The sequence below is a fragment of the Nilaparvata lugens genome, chromosome 3, assembly GCF_014356525.2.
Source record: "Nilaparvata lugens isolate BPH chromosome 3, ASM1435652v1, whole genome shotgun sequence".
Taxonomy (NCBI): Eukaryota; Metazoa; Arthropoda; class Insecta; order Hemiptera; family Delphacidae; genus Nilaparvata; species Nilaparvata lugens.
This window is the reverse complement of record NC_052506.1, coordinates 90122825-90139955: the sequence shown is the minus strand read 5'-3', so window position 1 is coordinate 90139955 and position 17131 is coordinate 90122825. Positions and strand designations below refer to the sequence as shown.

At 32.7% G+C, this 17131-nt stretch overlaps 1 protein-coding gene across 1 annotated transcript; it reads right to left on the bottom strand.

Annotated features, from left to right (window-relative positions):
- Nucleotides 1-1500: 1500 nt before the first annotated feature.
- On the bottom strand, nt 1501-14288 carry LOC111052462 (chitinase-like protein EN03). Its single transcript, XM_022339149.2, is given in 7 exon segments — nt 1501-2329; nt 2331-2425; nt 4378-4566; nt 5767-5931; nt 6677-6809; nt 7812-8068; nt 14133-14288. Coding segments are annotated over 7 exon segments (1302 nt in total). The 5' UTR covers nt 14236-14288; the 3' UTR covers nt 1501-1969.
- Nucleotides 14289-17131: the final 2843 nt, after the last annotated feature.

The following is a 17131-nucleotide window of genomic DNA, read 5'->3' as shown; positions in this document are numbered from 1 at the left end:
ATATAAGTTGGAAAAAGAATATTTATTTTCTCAAATCTTATAATATTTCTCCGAATGATCTCAATTCATAAACAATAGGTAGTATTGTTCGGATACGGATGAATGCCATATTTAGAAAGCCTCCTAATAAGGACGATAACCCCTTCAACGATCTCGGAGGACACTCTTATTTAATTTGAGGAAAGGCAAGGCTTCCACACAACATACCATCCTAAAAAAAGTTTTTGACTTGGTGGACCTTGAACCATAATATAGGTAATAAATGCATCTTGAAATTGGGGTATCTTGAATATTTTTTTGGAAGCAATAACATTTTCCTCACCTATGCTGTATGTGCAGATGGGGCAATGAAAGTAAAAAATGATACTATATAGGTAGACCTACTACTAGGCTACTGTATAGTTCTTTTTAAGCAAAATATTGAGTACCGGTAGCCCTATAAAACACTATACTCAAGTACCGGAACTGTAATAAAATTATATGTCAACATGTTTTTTTTTTGCAGTGAATACGGAAAAGTAAATGCTGGACGTAATGAGACAACTGGATAACTCTGAAATGGGAATGTTAGAAGATGAGGAATTGGAGAATGATATTGCTATTCCATTTTTCATAGGAGCCAATAAAATCATATACTGATGAAAATATCAACTTGCTTTGATTTATAAAGCATTGTAATTCGAGTTATCTACCAAATCAATTTTTTTGGTTGTGGAGGAGATAATAATATATAATATACATTACCGGTAGCAGTAAAAAATTATCAAAATAAATTATAAAATAGATAAAAAATTATCAATCGCATCCTCATTCTTAGTATCAGTTTGTGCAATAAAGAAATATTTTTTCCAATAAAATTATTTTTAATTTGACTATATATATCTCTCTTCTGAACCATTGAAGACCTAGCGTAGGCTATATTCTAAAAGGACACTCAAAAATTCAACATACATAATATGGGTAACAACAAACAAACATTCAACAACAAAAATTATTCAACATAATTGTTTTATGAGCATCCCGTTCATTCCATTACAGGGGGAAGGATAACCCACTATTATGAATGATAAAATACCACTAAAATCTACTTGAATAGAAATTGTTGTCCTTTTTTACATATTGGGCAATATGTAGTATGAAGTTGTGAGTCAATCTTGGGTGTGACCGGTGTACAGAATATTGTTGTTCTTCTAATAGCACATTGCGCCGCAATGTCTCTTCACATTATGCTACGCTACGCTGAAAACGCTACGTCTTCGGAATATACCGTACGTAGCCGTCCTCTCTCCCAACTTTGAAAGCTACGCTACGCTGATGTAAATGGGATTTGAACGCTGATGTAGCGTTCAATCTTGGGAGTTACGACAGCTGCGTCTTCAGAAGACGTAGCGTAGCGTAATGTGAAGAGACTTAAGGAGGTTGAAGTTTGAAACAGTGCACAGAACCCAGCATTCATCATATAGGGAAGAAACCAAATTTGAGGGATAAAAGAAACAGAACTCATGAAATTATCAATATTTATTAAAAACATGATAAAACTAGACTTACAATGAAATCATGGCATCTTTAAAATTTATAGCAAGGATATGAGTAATCAATGAGAGTATAGTGTATCAATTTTAATAGCGATATCTAATGCTTAGTTGACATGTTGGCGCAGTAAGCTGGCCCAGCCTGAAATGTGACCAGTGTCCAATCAAGGCCAGCGTTGTCAAATCACCCATCCACACACTGGCGCTGGTCGTCATTGGGATAACATGTGGATGCAGCATAATTTGAATCAATCAATGAGTGACTGGTCATGAACTATGAGAATATTACGATATAGAAACATATATGGGTTGATATTGATTTAGAGCGACATGGTCAATGAGAGCAATAGCATATCATCAATGATGCAGTGACTAAGTCAGTTTATATAGCATAATATAGTAATCTATATAGCCTCTGTAATCAATGAATGCGTGGATTAGAGACTGACTTTGGCTTGCTTGAGGATGGGGTACTTGGTGCCGTCGCACATGCCACGAGGGTCGTCGAGTGAGAGTTCGATGAGGGCCACCCCGCCGTATCCGTTCTGCTTGACGTACTGTGCCTTCTGCGCGGCGGTCTCCGGCTCCTCGAAGGACACCCAGATGCCCTCCTCCTCGTTCTTCTGCTTGTTGGGCATGTGGTAGCCGTAAGTGCCGAGTCGCTTGCTGGGGTCGGTGACGCGACGCAGAGTGTCTCGCGGTGCCTTGGCGTTGGTCGGACTCACAATGCGCGGACAGATCTCGTAGTAGGCGAGCAGGCCCTCGGTCTTGGTGTGTGTGCCGGCCGGACCTGGCCCCGTCGGCCACCAGAGGCGGCACGCCCGAAATGGCGCTGTCCAGCGTCGTCTTCCACGTGCGACCGTATGTTGGCAGACCCACTATCAGCTTGTGTGCTATAACAACAAAATGTGCATTGCAATAAGAATATTTGAATTTTTGTAAAAACGTATAGGGCTACTCGTAATAAAATAGAAAGAAAATAAAAAATCTTAGTACCCTTTTGAATTATTTAATCACAACATGTTTCGGACATTGATGCCATTTTCAAGTGATTATGAAGTCGACTTTATGACGATAAAGTTGTATCAAAAGAGAGATTGGATAGAAAGAAAATAAAAATCTTAGTACCCTTTTGAATTATTTAATCACAACATAAAAGTAAATTAGTTTTTATTTACTTCATATCACTTGAAAATGGCATCAATGTCCGAAACATGTTGTGATTAAATAATTCAAAAGGGTACTATTTTCTTTCTATCCAATCTTTTTTTCGATACAACTTTATCGTTTATCTCTAAGTTTTATCACCTATTAAAACTCACTCATAGGACATGATATAGGACATTAAGACGAGGCAGAATATCCGAAAAAATCCTGATCACTGGGCTAATAAAGTTCATAAGGTCTTCAATTTTTTTATCTATTATGAACTGCTTGTTGATGATCACTTTTAAATACTTGAATTATGACAAAGCAGTCTGATTTTTATGATTAAAAGTTATTATCTTCTACTTACAGCGCCGCAAAGGGCTCCTCCACAAACGTGAGTAGAAGCTAATAACTTTTAATCATAAAAATCAGACTGATTTGTCGTAAAAAGTGATCATCAACAAGCAGTTCGTAATAGATAAAAAAATTGAAGACCTTATGAACTTATAATTAGAAGCTATTAGCTTCTACTCACAGCGCCGCAAAGGGCTCCTCCACAAACGTAAGTAGAAGCTAATAGCTTTTAATTATAAAAATCAGACTGCTTTGTCATAATTCAAGTATTTAAAAGTGAAGTTCATAAGACTGAACAAAATAAGTTCAATTAAATTCCTTCCAGTTCCCAAGTAAAAGTTGATTTCAATTATTACTCCCTAAACTCTTCAATATCTTTTAAGTATTATACAATTCTCAATATTGTAGAACATGTATCCTAGTCTGCTAGTGAAACGAGGAAAGAGGAGATCCAGTGAGTAGTTTTAGATTATGGTCATTTTATTTATATAGATATGGTTATTTTTCAATGAATGATTGAAAAAGAGAATAGATTCCCACAAAGATTCATGCATGACGAGGTGGGATGGAAAGAGAAAACGATCATAAGAAAATGGAATGAAATGGAAGTTAAAAAGAGAAATAAATGCTTGTTATAGTTGAAATCAAGTCGAAGAGTCAGTTTAGTCAGAAATCAGTCATAAATGAGGTGTAGGCCCCTTTCATTGATAAGCTTCAACGAAGATGAGTTTTGAATACTTTCGACATAAAAAGTCAGTTTCTGTAAGTCCAATTTAATAAGTCAACTTTGATAATCTCCCAAGTCCCAATAAAGAAAATGAGCAACGATGAAACACTCAAACAATCTAAGAAATATTCTACATCACCTACTATAAATGGAAAAAAATGATAAAGCAAATGAAAATAATAATAAATAAAAGTAGCCTACTCTAATGATATAGAAAAAGTAGCCGTAGAAGTGAATAAAAGATTCTACATTAGGCCTACATCTTTAATCAACTACCAGTGATACTTTATGTACCGGTGCTGTGTAGGTCCTGACAGGCCAGCTACTATCATACCCTATTGCAAACCATGCAAGAAGGTTGAGTGCCAAGTAGTAGAGAAAAGTTTGTCTTCACTCAACCTTTGTAATTCAAAAAACGTTTAATCAATTTCAAAATCTTGATATTTCATTGATAACTATGTAAGTGTATAACAAAAATAGATTTGTTATAATATAAACTGATTAAAACTTCATAAAACGCTATAGAGTACAGTACTTGCTATTCTGGTTTGGAAATAACAAATACTTTCTAAACAGGATTTTTTTTTAATTTAGTGAACTTGTAAGTTGTCTTACGTTCTGCTCCCTGCTCCTTCCACCAGCGCACAGTGCTGTCAATGTTCTGGTGAGGTCTGCGGTCGTACTGGTAGTAGAGGGGTGCAGCGTAGTCGGCTTGGTCAGATGTACGCTTCGGAGTGCGGAAGTCCACTGTCCACAGATTGATGAACTCCAAGTATGGCAGGATGTCCTTCACATCGTAGTACACTGAAACAGTGAATCGGGTTATAGTGATAAATTATTGATAGAATCACTTCACTTGTATGGACTACTTTATTTAAATTATTGGAAACAAGTTGTTTGTAATGTTTAAAATTTTAAATTAAAGGGTACTTCATGTTTTTATATTGTTTCTAATAATAATATTATAAAATGATGTTTCCAATGATCATAAACTCATTCAAATTCACACAAATGATGTTGATGGAAAATGTAACATAGTAGAATCAAATATAGCCTGTAGGTAGCCTATCATTCTTTTTTTCTATATTTGGTTTTATTCTTTTCGACATCTCGTCTCTGATGATTATTACGGAATACATATTCAAGTTTCATAAAATTAATTCACTTCTATGGGACTTCATTGATAATAATAAAAACATGTTACCCTTTTTTTTGAAACTTTGCATTTTAACTTGAAAATGGCCAAAGTAGGCCGAAACTAGTCGTTGAAATGTTTTAAAGTTGTAGAATGTTTCAAATAAAAAGGGTGCTACATGTTTTAAATTGTTTTTATTAATATCCAAGTTATATTTAACTGGGAGAAGACAAATTCTGATAAATTTATAACAGTTGAAATCCTGATTCTACACAAAAATTCCCCTCCAGCAGAGCAGCAGTTTCACAGTAAGCCCACAGTCTAATTTTCCAAAAAAATATACAAAATTTGTTTTTGATAATAGATATAGAATAAACATTTGAGGACTTTTCATAAAATTAAAATAATTATATTGTTACTTTATTAGTAGATAGACCTACTAGTGTAACACACTTTTATAACATATGCTATTCATTTTTCCATTTAAGGGGGAAATTGCTTTCAAGAAAATAAAAGTAGCAGATGAATGGAAACCCAGAAAAATACTTTCACAAACTGAAATAAAATGGGATTCAGGCGTTGATTGATTAATTGAAGTCAGTCATTGGTCAGATTTTGGAGCGATTTGAACCTCTAAATTTGTTTTTTTATCCTATATAGTTCTGTGATTGTTATTATGATTGATTATTATGAATCAAATAAAGTTTTGTTCTTCTTGAATATTATCACCTCTTATTATTTTACCACATTATAATATTGATTATTTAAAATATTACTTTTTCGGTTAAAATGATTGGTTTCTGAAACTTGAGTAGCTTTACATATTGTGATAGCTGAAGTAATAGCAAATGTTAGCATATTTTTCATACCTGTGCTGTTGACATGAGGCAGAACTCCAAGAGTCATGATCTTGTTATCAGTGCGCAGAACACTCTTCATGTCTCTCAGGAGTGTCACAAACTGGTCCTTGTGTTCTTCAGCCTTGTCATCCACTCCCGATCCAAACGTTTTCTTCACCTTGTGGAAGAATCCACCTTAAATTAAAAAAAAAAAAAATAAAATTATACCAGGCTATATATTTCAAATCCAAAATCGTAAATACAGACAACATACAGTAATAAAACATTGAAATTGAAAATTTTCAACTAACTACAAAGAGGGCTGTAAATTATGGGTTGAGCCAAATAAATTATCATGATATAATAAATATATACGTAGTAAGACCTGGAAAGTGAAAGTGACATGATATGAAATCTTCATTCGAATTGGGCATTTTTTTATTATTATGCAAAACCTGAAAATAGAATAATAGTGATTTTTTCTGTGAAATAATTATTTAGACACTTTTAGAACATCCTCTGCCCTGAACTTCTGACGATTGATCGTCAGCTAAATTTGTAGGTAGGACTAGACAGATTCAAAAATAGACTGATAGTGAATTTTGTCTGTAAAATATCATTTAGAAACTTTTAGAACATGCTTTCCTCTGAATTTATACTTGGATTGATCAGCTAAGCTTGTAGGTAATTAATTGAGAATTTTCATGAATTATTGAATGATAAATATATAGGTTGGAATAAGGAATACCTTTCAATAACTAATGAAAAGTGAATTCGTATGGCTTTTGTTGGTGGGGAGTCCCTTGCGGGAAGGTCCCACAGCCTGAATATATAATTTGAGCCGTCATAATGGGCCTTACGCTTGTCATACTTCAGCCGGGACCGACAATTTAACGTGCCCATCCGATAACACGGTCAATAACTAATGGATTATACTCACCAATAATACCCCTGTCCTTCTTCTCTTTGACAACTGGGAATTGCCATGCAATATCAATTCCGTCAAATCCATGCTTCGTCAAAAATGTTTTCACTGAGTTAATGAACTTGGTTTGGTGGTCTTTGGACTCCAGCTGCAGAAAAGAAACTATTATTATAAATCCATACGAAATTTGATATACATCTATTAAATAATAATAATTATTATTATTAGTCAAACATTCAAATTCGAATTTATTTTTAAAAAACATATTTACAAAATAATAGTGTACCTAACAATAATATAAAGAATATACTCCCTGCGTGGATGATTTGTCCATGTGCAGGGAGGAGTCTAACTAAATCAGACTTTATGAATGAATATAAAGGGTTCTGGCTGTAGTCCCACAGTTTATCTTCCATGTTTTCTTGAAACTTTATTGATGAATTCATAGAGTAGGCCTACAGTTGTAGAATATGCTTTATTCAGAACTCTGCAGTTATATATGGTGTGTGGTATCTTCTTTGAAAACTGGGATTTGTATTTCAATGTATTTTAAATGTGAATAGATGTACCGTAATCTAACACAGCATTATTTTGAATAAAAAATAATTGAATAAATCAGTGAAAATAATTTGATTCAAGTAGGCCTAGAGCATATCCAAAATTTTCACTACTCTTCATTTCCAATTCTTTCTTCAAGATTCATGTTACTTATTATGGTCTATATATATGGTATGAAAGACAATATGTTTCAATAATGATATTTGTACAAGGACTACCTTATTATTTATCTACCAATGTTATTAGATCGTAAATAAATAAAATTATATTAGAATGGGGTAGATGTCTGGGTGTCACCAAGTCAACTGGTCATCCCGACTGATCATCACCTCTAAAAACCCTATCAACTCGTCTGCATGAAACCACAAGTGATGGTACCGTACCAAAAACAGAGAGGGGATAGGCTACTAGTGTTTGACCAGATTATTATAGTTTATAGTGTTTTATTGGTTTTAATAGTTTTTTGTTTTATATTCTATTGTATAGATTCCTGAGTGGCTATTGAATTCTATTATGATACGGCGCTGAAAAAGTTCAAATATGGATTGTATATTATGCAGATTATATTTTTGTAAGATGGTAGTTCCCTGACCAGAGTAAGGTACTTCTCGGGATCCTCAGTGTCGGCGTTTCCTCCGACAGAGAGCAGCACCGTGAGTCCGGGGTGTGACCTCTTGAGGTCGGTGACCTGCTTGTACTGGTTGTGGCCATTGTCCTTGTCAGTGTCCAGCTTCTTGTCGATTGGCTCGATGTGGTAGTCATCGTCGTCGATTGCCGCGAAACCGTAGATCAGATGCGTGCAGTAGGTCAGCGCCGGCTTGATCTCTTCCACTGTTATTTTCGCTACACCTGCAATAAAGATTAGACACATTGAGAGCACAATTCTCCATTGTCATTCAGAATACGATTGGATATAGCAAAATTAATATAAAATATAAGAAAGAATAGGCAATATTATGACATAAGATAAGACAAAGATAAGACAAAATTAGGAAAATTAAGAAGATTTGGGCAATAGCTTGTTTTTTTATTCTCCGACTATTGTATTGTTTCCTGTTTCCAATAAATAATACCTAAGTTTGTACTCATTAAGAAAAAAATCATGTATTATTATATTGTTATTATTATTATTATTATTATTATTAAACGAGAATCCAAATTAAATGCTGTAATTAGCATTATTCATCAGCATTTGAATAATTGCAATATCTCAGTCAGTAATTTCCATCTGTAAAATTCAAGTAACTTTTTGAAAAAGTTTTACTCACAACATGTTTCAACATTACGGGTATAGTTATTTGTGCAACTAGTGCGCAAAGTGACAGTTTGCTGCACCGAAAGAAACGTTTACGCCCGAGCCGAGGGCGAGGGCGGAATGGTTTCTTGAGTGCAGCAGAGGAACTTTGCGCACGTATTTCACATTAAGTTTTTCCTACAGTTACCATTGAATATGAAAAGTGGGTAATTATGGGTAAAATTGCCTGAAATCCATCAAATAACTTAGTAGTGTTTGAATGGCGGGGGGCAGCTGTGTGGTGTGTGCTGTGGTGGCACTGTGCTGTTGCTGTCCTCGATATAATATATAGTAATAATTAGCGCGTTGTGCTTGGTTGCACCTCTGCTCACTATAGCAGCCACAGCAGTCACTGTTACCAACTTTATTTTGATTTTGCTGCACTGTTGCTCCATATAACCTACTAATATTTTGCGTTGCCATGTTGCAAATCTGGAGTGCAGAAAATTTTTCCCGCACTAGAGCGGAAAAGTGATTCTTTGCGTTCTGTAATCAGTGCAGCAATGGCCACTTTTCAACGTACTGTAGGAAAATGTAATTTTCAAGTGAGTGAATACAATAAACCATATTCCACTTTTATTTCTTGTTGTTCAAGAGTAGCCCTAACCAAAAATTTGATAAGTCTATACTACTCCTATATTCTACTTGAGAATTTTTGGAGAATTCTGTATTATAGAATTCATTCTGTATAATTATTATAGGCTACTTATTAGAGAATGAATCTTGCAAATTCGCTACTGTACAAGAATGCATGACAAAATTGTAGACCACTTTATCAGATTTTCCAATTTCTTCAAAATGTTTTCATCCTAATTTGAACTATTGTAAATGGAGTACGGTATCGAGGTACTCCTCCCCTACTGCACTGAGGATGGGCCGAGTGCCCTGATGGGACCACTGCCCTGAAATGCGTTAGACTATTTGAGCAATTGAGTAGAAGTAATCTTGTAGAAATGAATCGCATATGTTTTTGAAATTAATTCATCATCAATAAAATACACACACACAGATATAATAGCCTTAGGTACTCATAGAATGATTGGGGAAGAAAATACAGGCTCTAGCCCTGAATATTTGATTCCCGAATATTGGTTGAAAATTAGTGTAATTGGAAGGTTATGCTGATGATACTTAAATAAATCTGTGCGATTTGGTAGGAGATAAGAACAAATACTGAAAATGGATAATCGATTGGTTATATTTGATCAGTATGAGTATTTTGCTGATTGATAAGCTTGTGAACAGTGTCAGTCATATAAATAATACAGTATATGGTACACCGGTATCTGCTAGTTTCCACTATTTATAAAATAGGCTACGTACCTAATCGGAAGTGATAATATTTTAATAAAAAACCTCTATTCACTCTTCATTAAATTTCTGAACACGTATAGAAATAAAGGAAATATTTTGGATATCTTAGATAGAACAAAGTGAATATTTGTAGGATGAAACGCAAGAATATTATCTCGTGATTTTATTCAAACAACTATTTCAGAAAACAAGAAGTGAAGGTTGCTGTTGCGACCTTCACAATCTAATTGTCAAGTCGTCATCATAATAAAGTTTATTTATGACGGCTTCATCCTCCATCATTCATTTGGCATATGAATTGGGGATTTGTATTAATCAGGAATGATGTTTGAAATTGGATATTCGATATCCTCATGTGACAGTGAATAATTAGGAATAGTGAAAAAATAAGTTTCAAAATATGTAATAATCATATGTATTAGTGAGCTATGAACCAGGATGATTTTCCAATTTACGTTGTAAATTGTGCGAATCTTAATAAATTTGCAATTTATAATAATTATTTCAGATGACTTTGCTGACCTACATCACTCAACAAATACTGAGAATCAGACAATATTTCTTAAAATTGGTTATTATCCCTTTATTCTCTCAGATATGCTGAATAATCAAATAATTTTGCAGACAAGAGTTGTCAAATGAAATTCAATTTTTCAGAATAAGCGATTGTTTGATTTAACTCATTCAGTTCACGTTACACGTTAAATGATTTTCCAGCTAGTTGTGATAAAAAATATATGGCTCAATCTCAATAAAATAAGAAACGAAAATGTGCACTTTGATTCTAATAATTATATACTTTCAATTAAATGAGAAAGTTACATTCAGCAATATTATTTGTGATGAATCAGCAAGAGCAGTTTGTCCCAAATAAAACTTACTTTTATAGTTGTATTTTTGATTGGATGAATTGAATATAGAATACCAGCGAGAAGTCGTTCATGAACCTTATAATATGAATTACATCAAGTACTAAATAATTCAGAATCTGCCCCTATGAATAAGACAGAGGATAGACGTTCCATTCATAATTCATGCAATATTTTTTTGGGAGGTTTCTCTTCATTTATTCACTTCGCCATTTTAATTTTCTTCAGAGTGAAGAAGATGATCATATTTTATGGAAAAATGGATAGATAATTATTGTTAATGTTATAACTGTGATAATTAATTGACAAAATTGGAATACAGTAGGCCTATATTAGAAATTGGAATTACATTCCAATACGTTCTCGCTGTAATTAATACATAATAATGTTATAATCTATTTTTCATTACCACTATGTTTGGTATAACAATAGTATAATAAAACAGTCGTTTGTCTATTCCAATAACATGCTATGATTGTATGATTACTGACAACCAAAATATATGCATTTTTTATGAACTGATAAGGCTATTGACAATGTGATAAGAGCATATTTCGCTTGAAGTGAAAATGAACTCACAAATGGGGGTCAAAAAATTTTAATAATTATTTATAATTCATGATTAACAAGATAGGAAACATGCTTATTTTTGGGAATTACCATAAAAAAGGGGAATATAGTATTTTTACTCTGTAGCATAATAGCATTACTCTTCTAGTCATAGAAGTTGTATACTGAAAGCACTTAGCTATTTTGCAACTATGATAGAGTGGTGGACGGAAAAATGTAGACTTTTATAGGTGAATATATTTTTAGCACAGTCAGTATAAGTGATGTGAACTAATCCAAGAAATAGGCGACGGTTAATTAACATATAAGAAATACAGCCATAGAGTCAACAGAACTATTATCCAATCCTGAATATGGACGTTCTCATTTGTGGAATTCATTCTTATCAAGGATGAAAATGTCTCAACACAGGAAATTAACAATTTTCAACGCTATAAAAGAATAGTTTCCAACAGAAGAGTACCTAATACCTAAAGAACTGAAATGACTATGAAAAACATCACAAACGAAATCAATAAGATATTACAGTGGAATGAATTTCAAGTTTTTCTTTCAACAGAAACTTTGAATTTCATAGTTGAATAACTGCAAAGTTATATCTTAAGATAAGGAAATGGATGATTATTAGAAGGAACCATGATTATTATAAGACCGAAAAAAACGAAAGTATTTTTGAAAAGTTTTATGAACAAAAATGAAAATTCAAGCTAAAAAATAGCTTGTTTTATGAAAACAAATAGAAATATTATAGCTACAAAATAACTTGTTTCTCATTGATTCAGTGAGTAGTGTTTAAGAGAATGTTTACAGAGCTGATAGAGTGTAAAAGTAGTATACTTTGAAACTATTAATTTTTTAGCCCATTCATATAAATGAAATTATTTTATTGAATATAATTATTAAATAACATCAAATTCAGTTATGCTATTAAACTGATTTTTCATGAAATAATTATATTTTATCCCCACTTTTTGCATTGTTCCTGACAGTAATTATTATTGTACCTGTACGGTGTGGTATTTTATCATCAGATTAGATGTAAAATTTATAAATTCACTTTCTCTGATTATTTTTTTTTAAAGTACTCTGAGACCCACACACTTTATTATCTTCTGGTAGAAATGAAAGCTCTTTACAAGTTGAAACCAATATAATTAATGACTTTTGGAATTTGATAATTTGTGAGTCATTGTACTGATAATGAGTCTTAACAACCCTGATCAATTCATGCAGGGACACGAGAGAGTCTGATTAAAGACGATTTCTTGAAAAAGCATGACTTCTCTGGCATATTCTGTGTTATCTGCTTAATACCAATAATAATTCTGATTGATAAGTTTAATAAATATGACGAAGTCTTCTCGAACTTTTGATGATTCGATTGCTCGGAATTGAAAACAGTTGATAATAATTGACCCTTGGTATAATAATTTATATATGATAATCATTTTCGTGGAATTTAAAATATATCATTAACAGTATGAGGACTGGCAATATAATGCAATTGGACTATAAAATAATAATGGATTATTCTTGTGATGATAAATAATGATGCGCTTTGCGAGTGCTCAGCACTTCATAACAGGAAAAGCTTCAAGTTTACTTTCAAATTATTATGAGGAGAATTTCTGTAGAAGTCCAACTTGGACAAGCAAACGCCATTCGTCATTGATTCATACAATAAGTACTTCATCAAAATTGATAGGGAGAAATAAAATAAGGTATAATAGTTATACCATCTTAGCGAATTTATTACACAATAATTATTATAGAAATAGGAAATGTATTCAGTGTTTACAGCAAGAATCACTACATAGGCCTAAATATATAAATAAAAATATTCAATACACACTTGTATGACTTGATAAATTTTTTCCAGATAGCATCTAGCTTCTAATAGACCACAATAATATATTAGAGAAGCCTGTGATATTTTATATACATCATAGCCTTCATATGCAGCTTCCATTAAAAATAAGAACAGCCCTAGAACATGATAAAACATCAATACCAATCAAGAAACCAAGTAGTACCGTACGGTGTTCAACTGAATAATAAATTCAACTAAATATATCAACTGATAATCCAAATAAAGATATATTTTCAAATCCGCTTGAATACACTTTTCCTTATTCTTCAATAATATTTAGGAACAATAGCCTATTCAAATATCACTACCGATATCACACTATAATAATTAATAAAGTTAGTACCGTATCTACTCAATTTCGTGGCTTTTTATTGTTTCCAAAGAATATCTAATAACATAATCAAACGTTTATGACACTATTCGCTATGAGTCAGTATTGTGGAGATTTTGATTATGCACTAGTACAGCAGATAGATGATTGTATGATAGATGTTATAATGCAGTTCACGGTGCTCATTCGCCACACCCAGACTTGTTGTCTTTGTGGGGAATATTCACTATTTATATAATTTCTCTGCTGCTGTATTACTTTTTTGGTGAATAAAGATCATTTGAATTTGAATAGACGAATAATAAATTTGTTCTAGAATATCATGATAGGTACTTTGTATTTAAAGACGTTGTACCTACGCAGTAAAGTGTACTCCGGTTATAACATGATTGCAACCACACCACAGCTAAACCGGTTGTTGCAAGATTTTCTACATTATAATGTACGATATTGACAACATTAATCAATAGAGATTTCCAAACTTTCATTAAATGGTTATTTTTAATTTGACTTTATTGCTTAACTTTTTTCACTTTCACAACTCCAAAAAGTGAAGAGTTGTTGCAAGATTTCCATTACTGGTTCTAAAATTATTTTCAAGAATAATTCATATTGGATCATTTACACATAACATTTAAATATTATTATTATTATCACTGTCTTACCTTCGCGGTGGAAAGACCTTCCATCCCAGTAGCAAACAACACGCGCCGAGTAGGCCGTATGAAGGCCTATCAGGCAAATCACAGATAATAACGAAAATCGCATTCTTACAGATTAGTCCACACCAAAGGCCGACTGCAGACTGAACTCTGATCTGACCAGAGCGACCTGTCTTATAGATAACCCCCACTCCTACCCCCTTTCTCCTCCGTCATATTCTGATCATCAAACAACTCTGCAGACCAAGCAGAGTATTCCTTGCTTAGGCTCATTGAATATTGTTTTCGATACATTAAGGGTGTGTTCACCCTCATAAAAGTAAGTGGAGGTGACAGCTAGGGCTCGCAGTAATTAAAAGGAAAGTAGGACATCGTTGGGAAGGGTGAACTGGAGTTTCGTTTGGATCGAAATTGGAAATGAGTATCGACAACAAATCTCATCAAATACCAATCTTAGGGACAAGAAGATGTTTATACTTTTCGTTTTGGAAAAGAAGATTCGGTATTAAATAGTCATAGTAGAACAATATTTTTGGAGAAATTTGATAATAGAAACCCAGAAAATATCACTCATTACAGAAACATATAGAGTAATTATTGAAGCATATTATTATCAGAAACAGTATTGGACAAGAGCTTTATTAGATTACTGAAAACATATAATTTTTACTGAATTTCACTTGGTACCTACTAGAAATTGTAAAAATCCCCAACTTTTTACAATGGTAAAATAATAGTAGTTTTTCATCCTGCACTTTACTTAAGCACATAAAAAAATGTCACACAAAATATATAGTAATAATTATATTAAGAAATATTGAATATTTAACATAATGATGCTTGAATAATTGAATTATGTGAAATTATTATGAACGTGAGTGGAAATTGAATTATACGGGTAGTTATAGCGTGAATCTAGATATCGTGTATGGCAAAAAATTTATTGATCTGCAATAAAGTTCAAACAAGATCAGCCAAAGTGGAATACTTCCATTCAAATTTCAAAAAATTCCACCTTGCTTCATAAAATTCAATTTCCTTCTCCTATTATATCTTTTCCCTCTTCTATTTTCAATTTTTCTTCGAGAATGAACCTTTCCAAAAGCTCTGTTATTCGAAATTTGCCAAATACACTCTAAAAATGCGAAGTGAGTTATTATTGTTGTGCCAGGTCAGAGCAAGTATGGGTCAATGTCCTCGTTATGACACCAACTTGAGAAAAATTAAGTTTGTGTTTTCCAGCCATCAGAGCAGTCAGGTCATTCTTCTCAAATCTCTACAGAATCTTGCCTCAACAGGCGACTTCCAATGTATTACAGTAAATAAGAAGCAAAACAGATTCAAGAAGTGGAGTGGAAGTAACTGACGGTCCCTTAATACTATTCGACAAGGCCTACGAAAAAAGTAATTTCAATTTTCTATGTGGGGTTTCTCATAGAAGGCGGTAAACAAACAAGGCAGAAACTTATGAATAAACAGGGACTTGCCTACATCAACTTCTATTGACATGGGTCTAAATAAAATAATATTAATGCTTGATCAATATTTCTTCCCAGCTTTCCAAATAATAAAAGTTAATCTAGTCATAAACAAGGAACAAAAATAAATGAGTCAGACAAATTCAAATAAAATTTCCAGCATTAAATCTTGTTTACGGTACCGGTAACCTGTCAATAAAAATAAATGCTAATTTAATGATCCTATCATGTAGACGAGTACCTACATTGTAAGTCTGTGAATGCGTTTTATAACATAAATTTGGTACAATTTTGACTATAGCTTGATATTCCCACAGATCTGATTCTCAAGAATAGCTCGAATTATTTGAGGCAATAATGACCCAGAAAGATAATATTCTATTATTTGAATAAGTGGGTTAACTACTACAATCATGTGTTTAAAGTCACAATCAAGATCGTATATTAGTATAATTATGTTGACTGTATTGACTCTGGTTTTGAGGTCAATTATATAACATTTATCTATTATAATCATAGATCTAGAATGAGTCTCACCGTTTTGGATACTAATGAATGACAAATCATTGCTTTGGAAAAAGTTATCTCATAACAAACTTTTGTCGAACTCAAAAAAAAATTAATTATTCATGATTGAAAATCAGTTTACAGTATTCATTCTAAATGAGGTAATCCATTCTAAGACATAAAAATAATGAGAATTGTCTAACATCAATAATAATAAAAAAAGAGAAAATAAAACTTCTGACTGGAATAAAAGTTTAATTCTATCCAAACTGTGTATAATAAAAGCTGCCTGAGAGTCAAAATTATATTAGAAATAAATATATTTTGTTTTACAAGAAAATTCTTATCTTGAGTAACATCTACTGTTTGACAAGATGTAGGAAGACTACAATGATCAGAAGCAATGACAGTAGAATTAAGTATGTCAAGGAGTATTTACCAGTGTTTTTCATAGAAGTTGTTTTAGTAGGTAGCCTACATCAAACAATATGTCAACCAACATTTCTGTTGACGTTTTGTAGAGACATGGAAATTAGAAGACTGTGGTTCCTTTATGTGGAATTGGCCAGGGAAATTCAAAACAATATTATTATAGAAGTGTGTTCTGAAAATTTGACGTTTCCTATTGATGTCCGAATTTTATATTATAGATAAATTTTGGGCAACATCTTACATGGTGAATAATATTATTTGAGAGCTGAATACTAGACTACTTGTGATATTATAGCAATGATTTTGCCTGGAAAAATTTATTTTTGGTCGAACGATTGGAAAAGATAACTATTTGCATAATTGTATCTAACGGAGCATTGAACACAGTAGGCTATAATATCTACTAATATTAAAAAATGAGATCGACTGTAGATAACATGAGTAACTGATAATAATGAACATAATATTATACTACTTTGCTGAGAGATCAAATGCAATTCAATCAGTAGAAATACAGTATTCTTTATAAAAGTAGTGGTTTATAAAAGTTTGGCCCTACAATCATTTTTTGAAGATATACCTGTA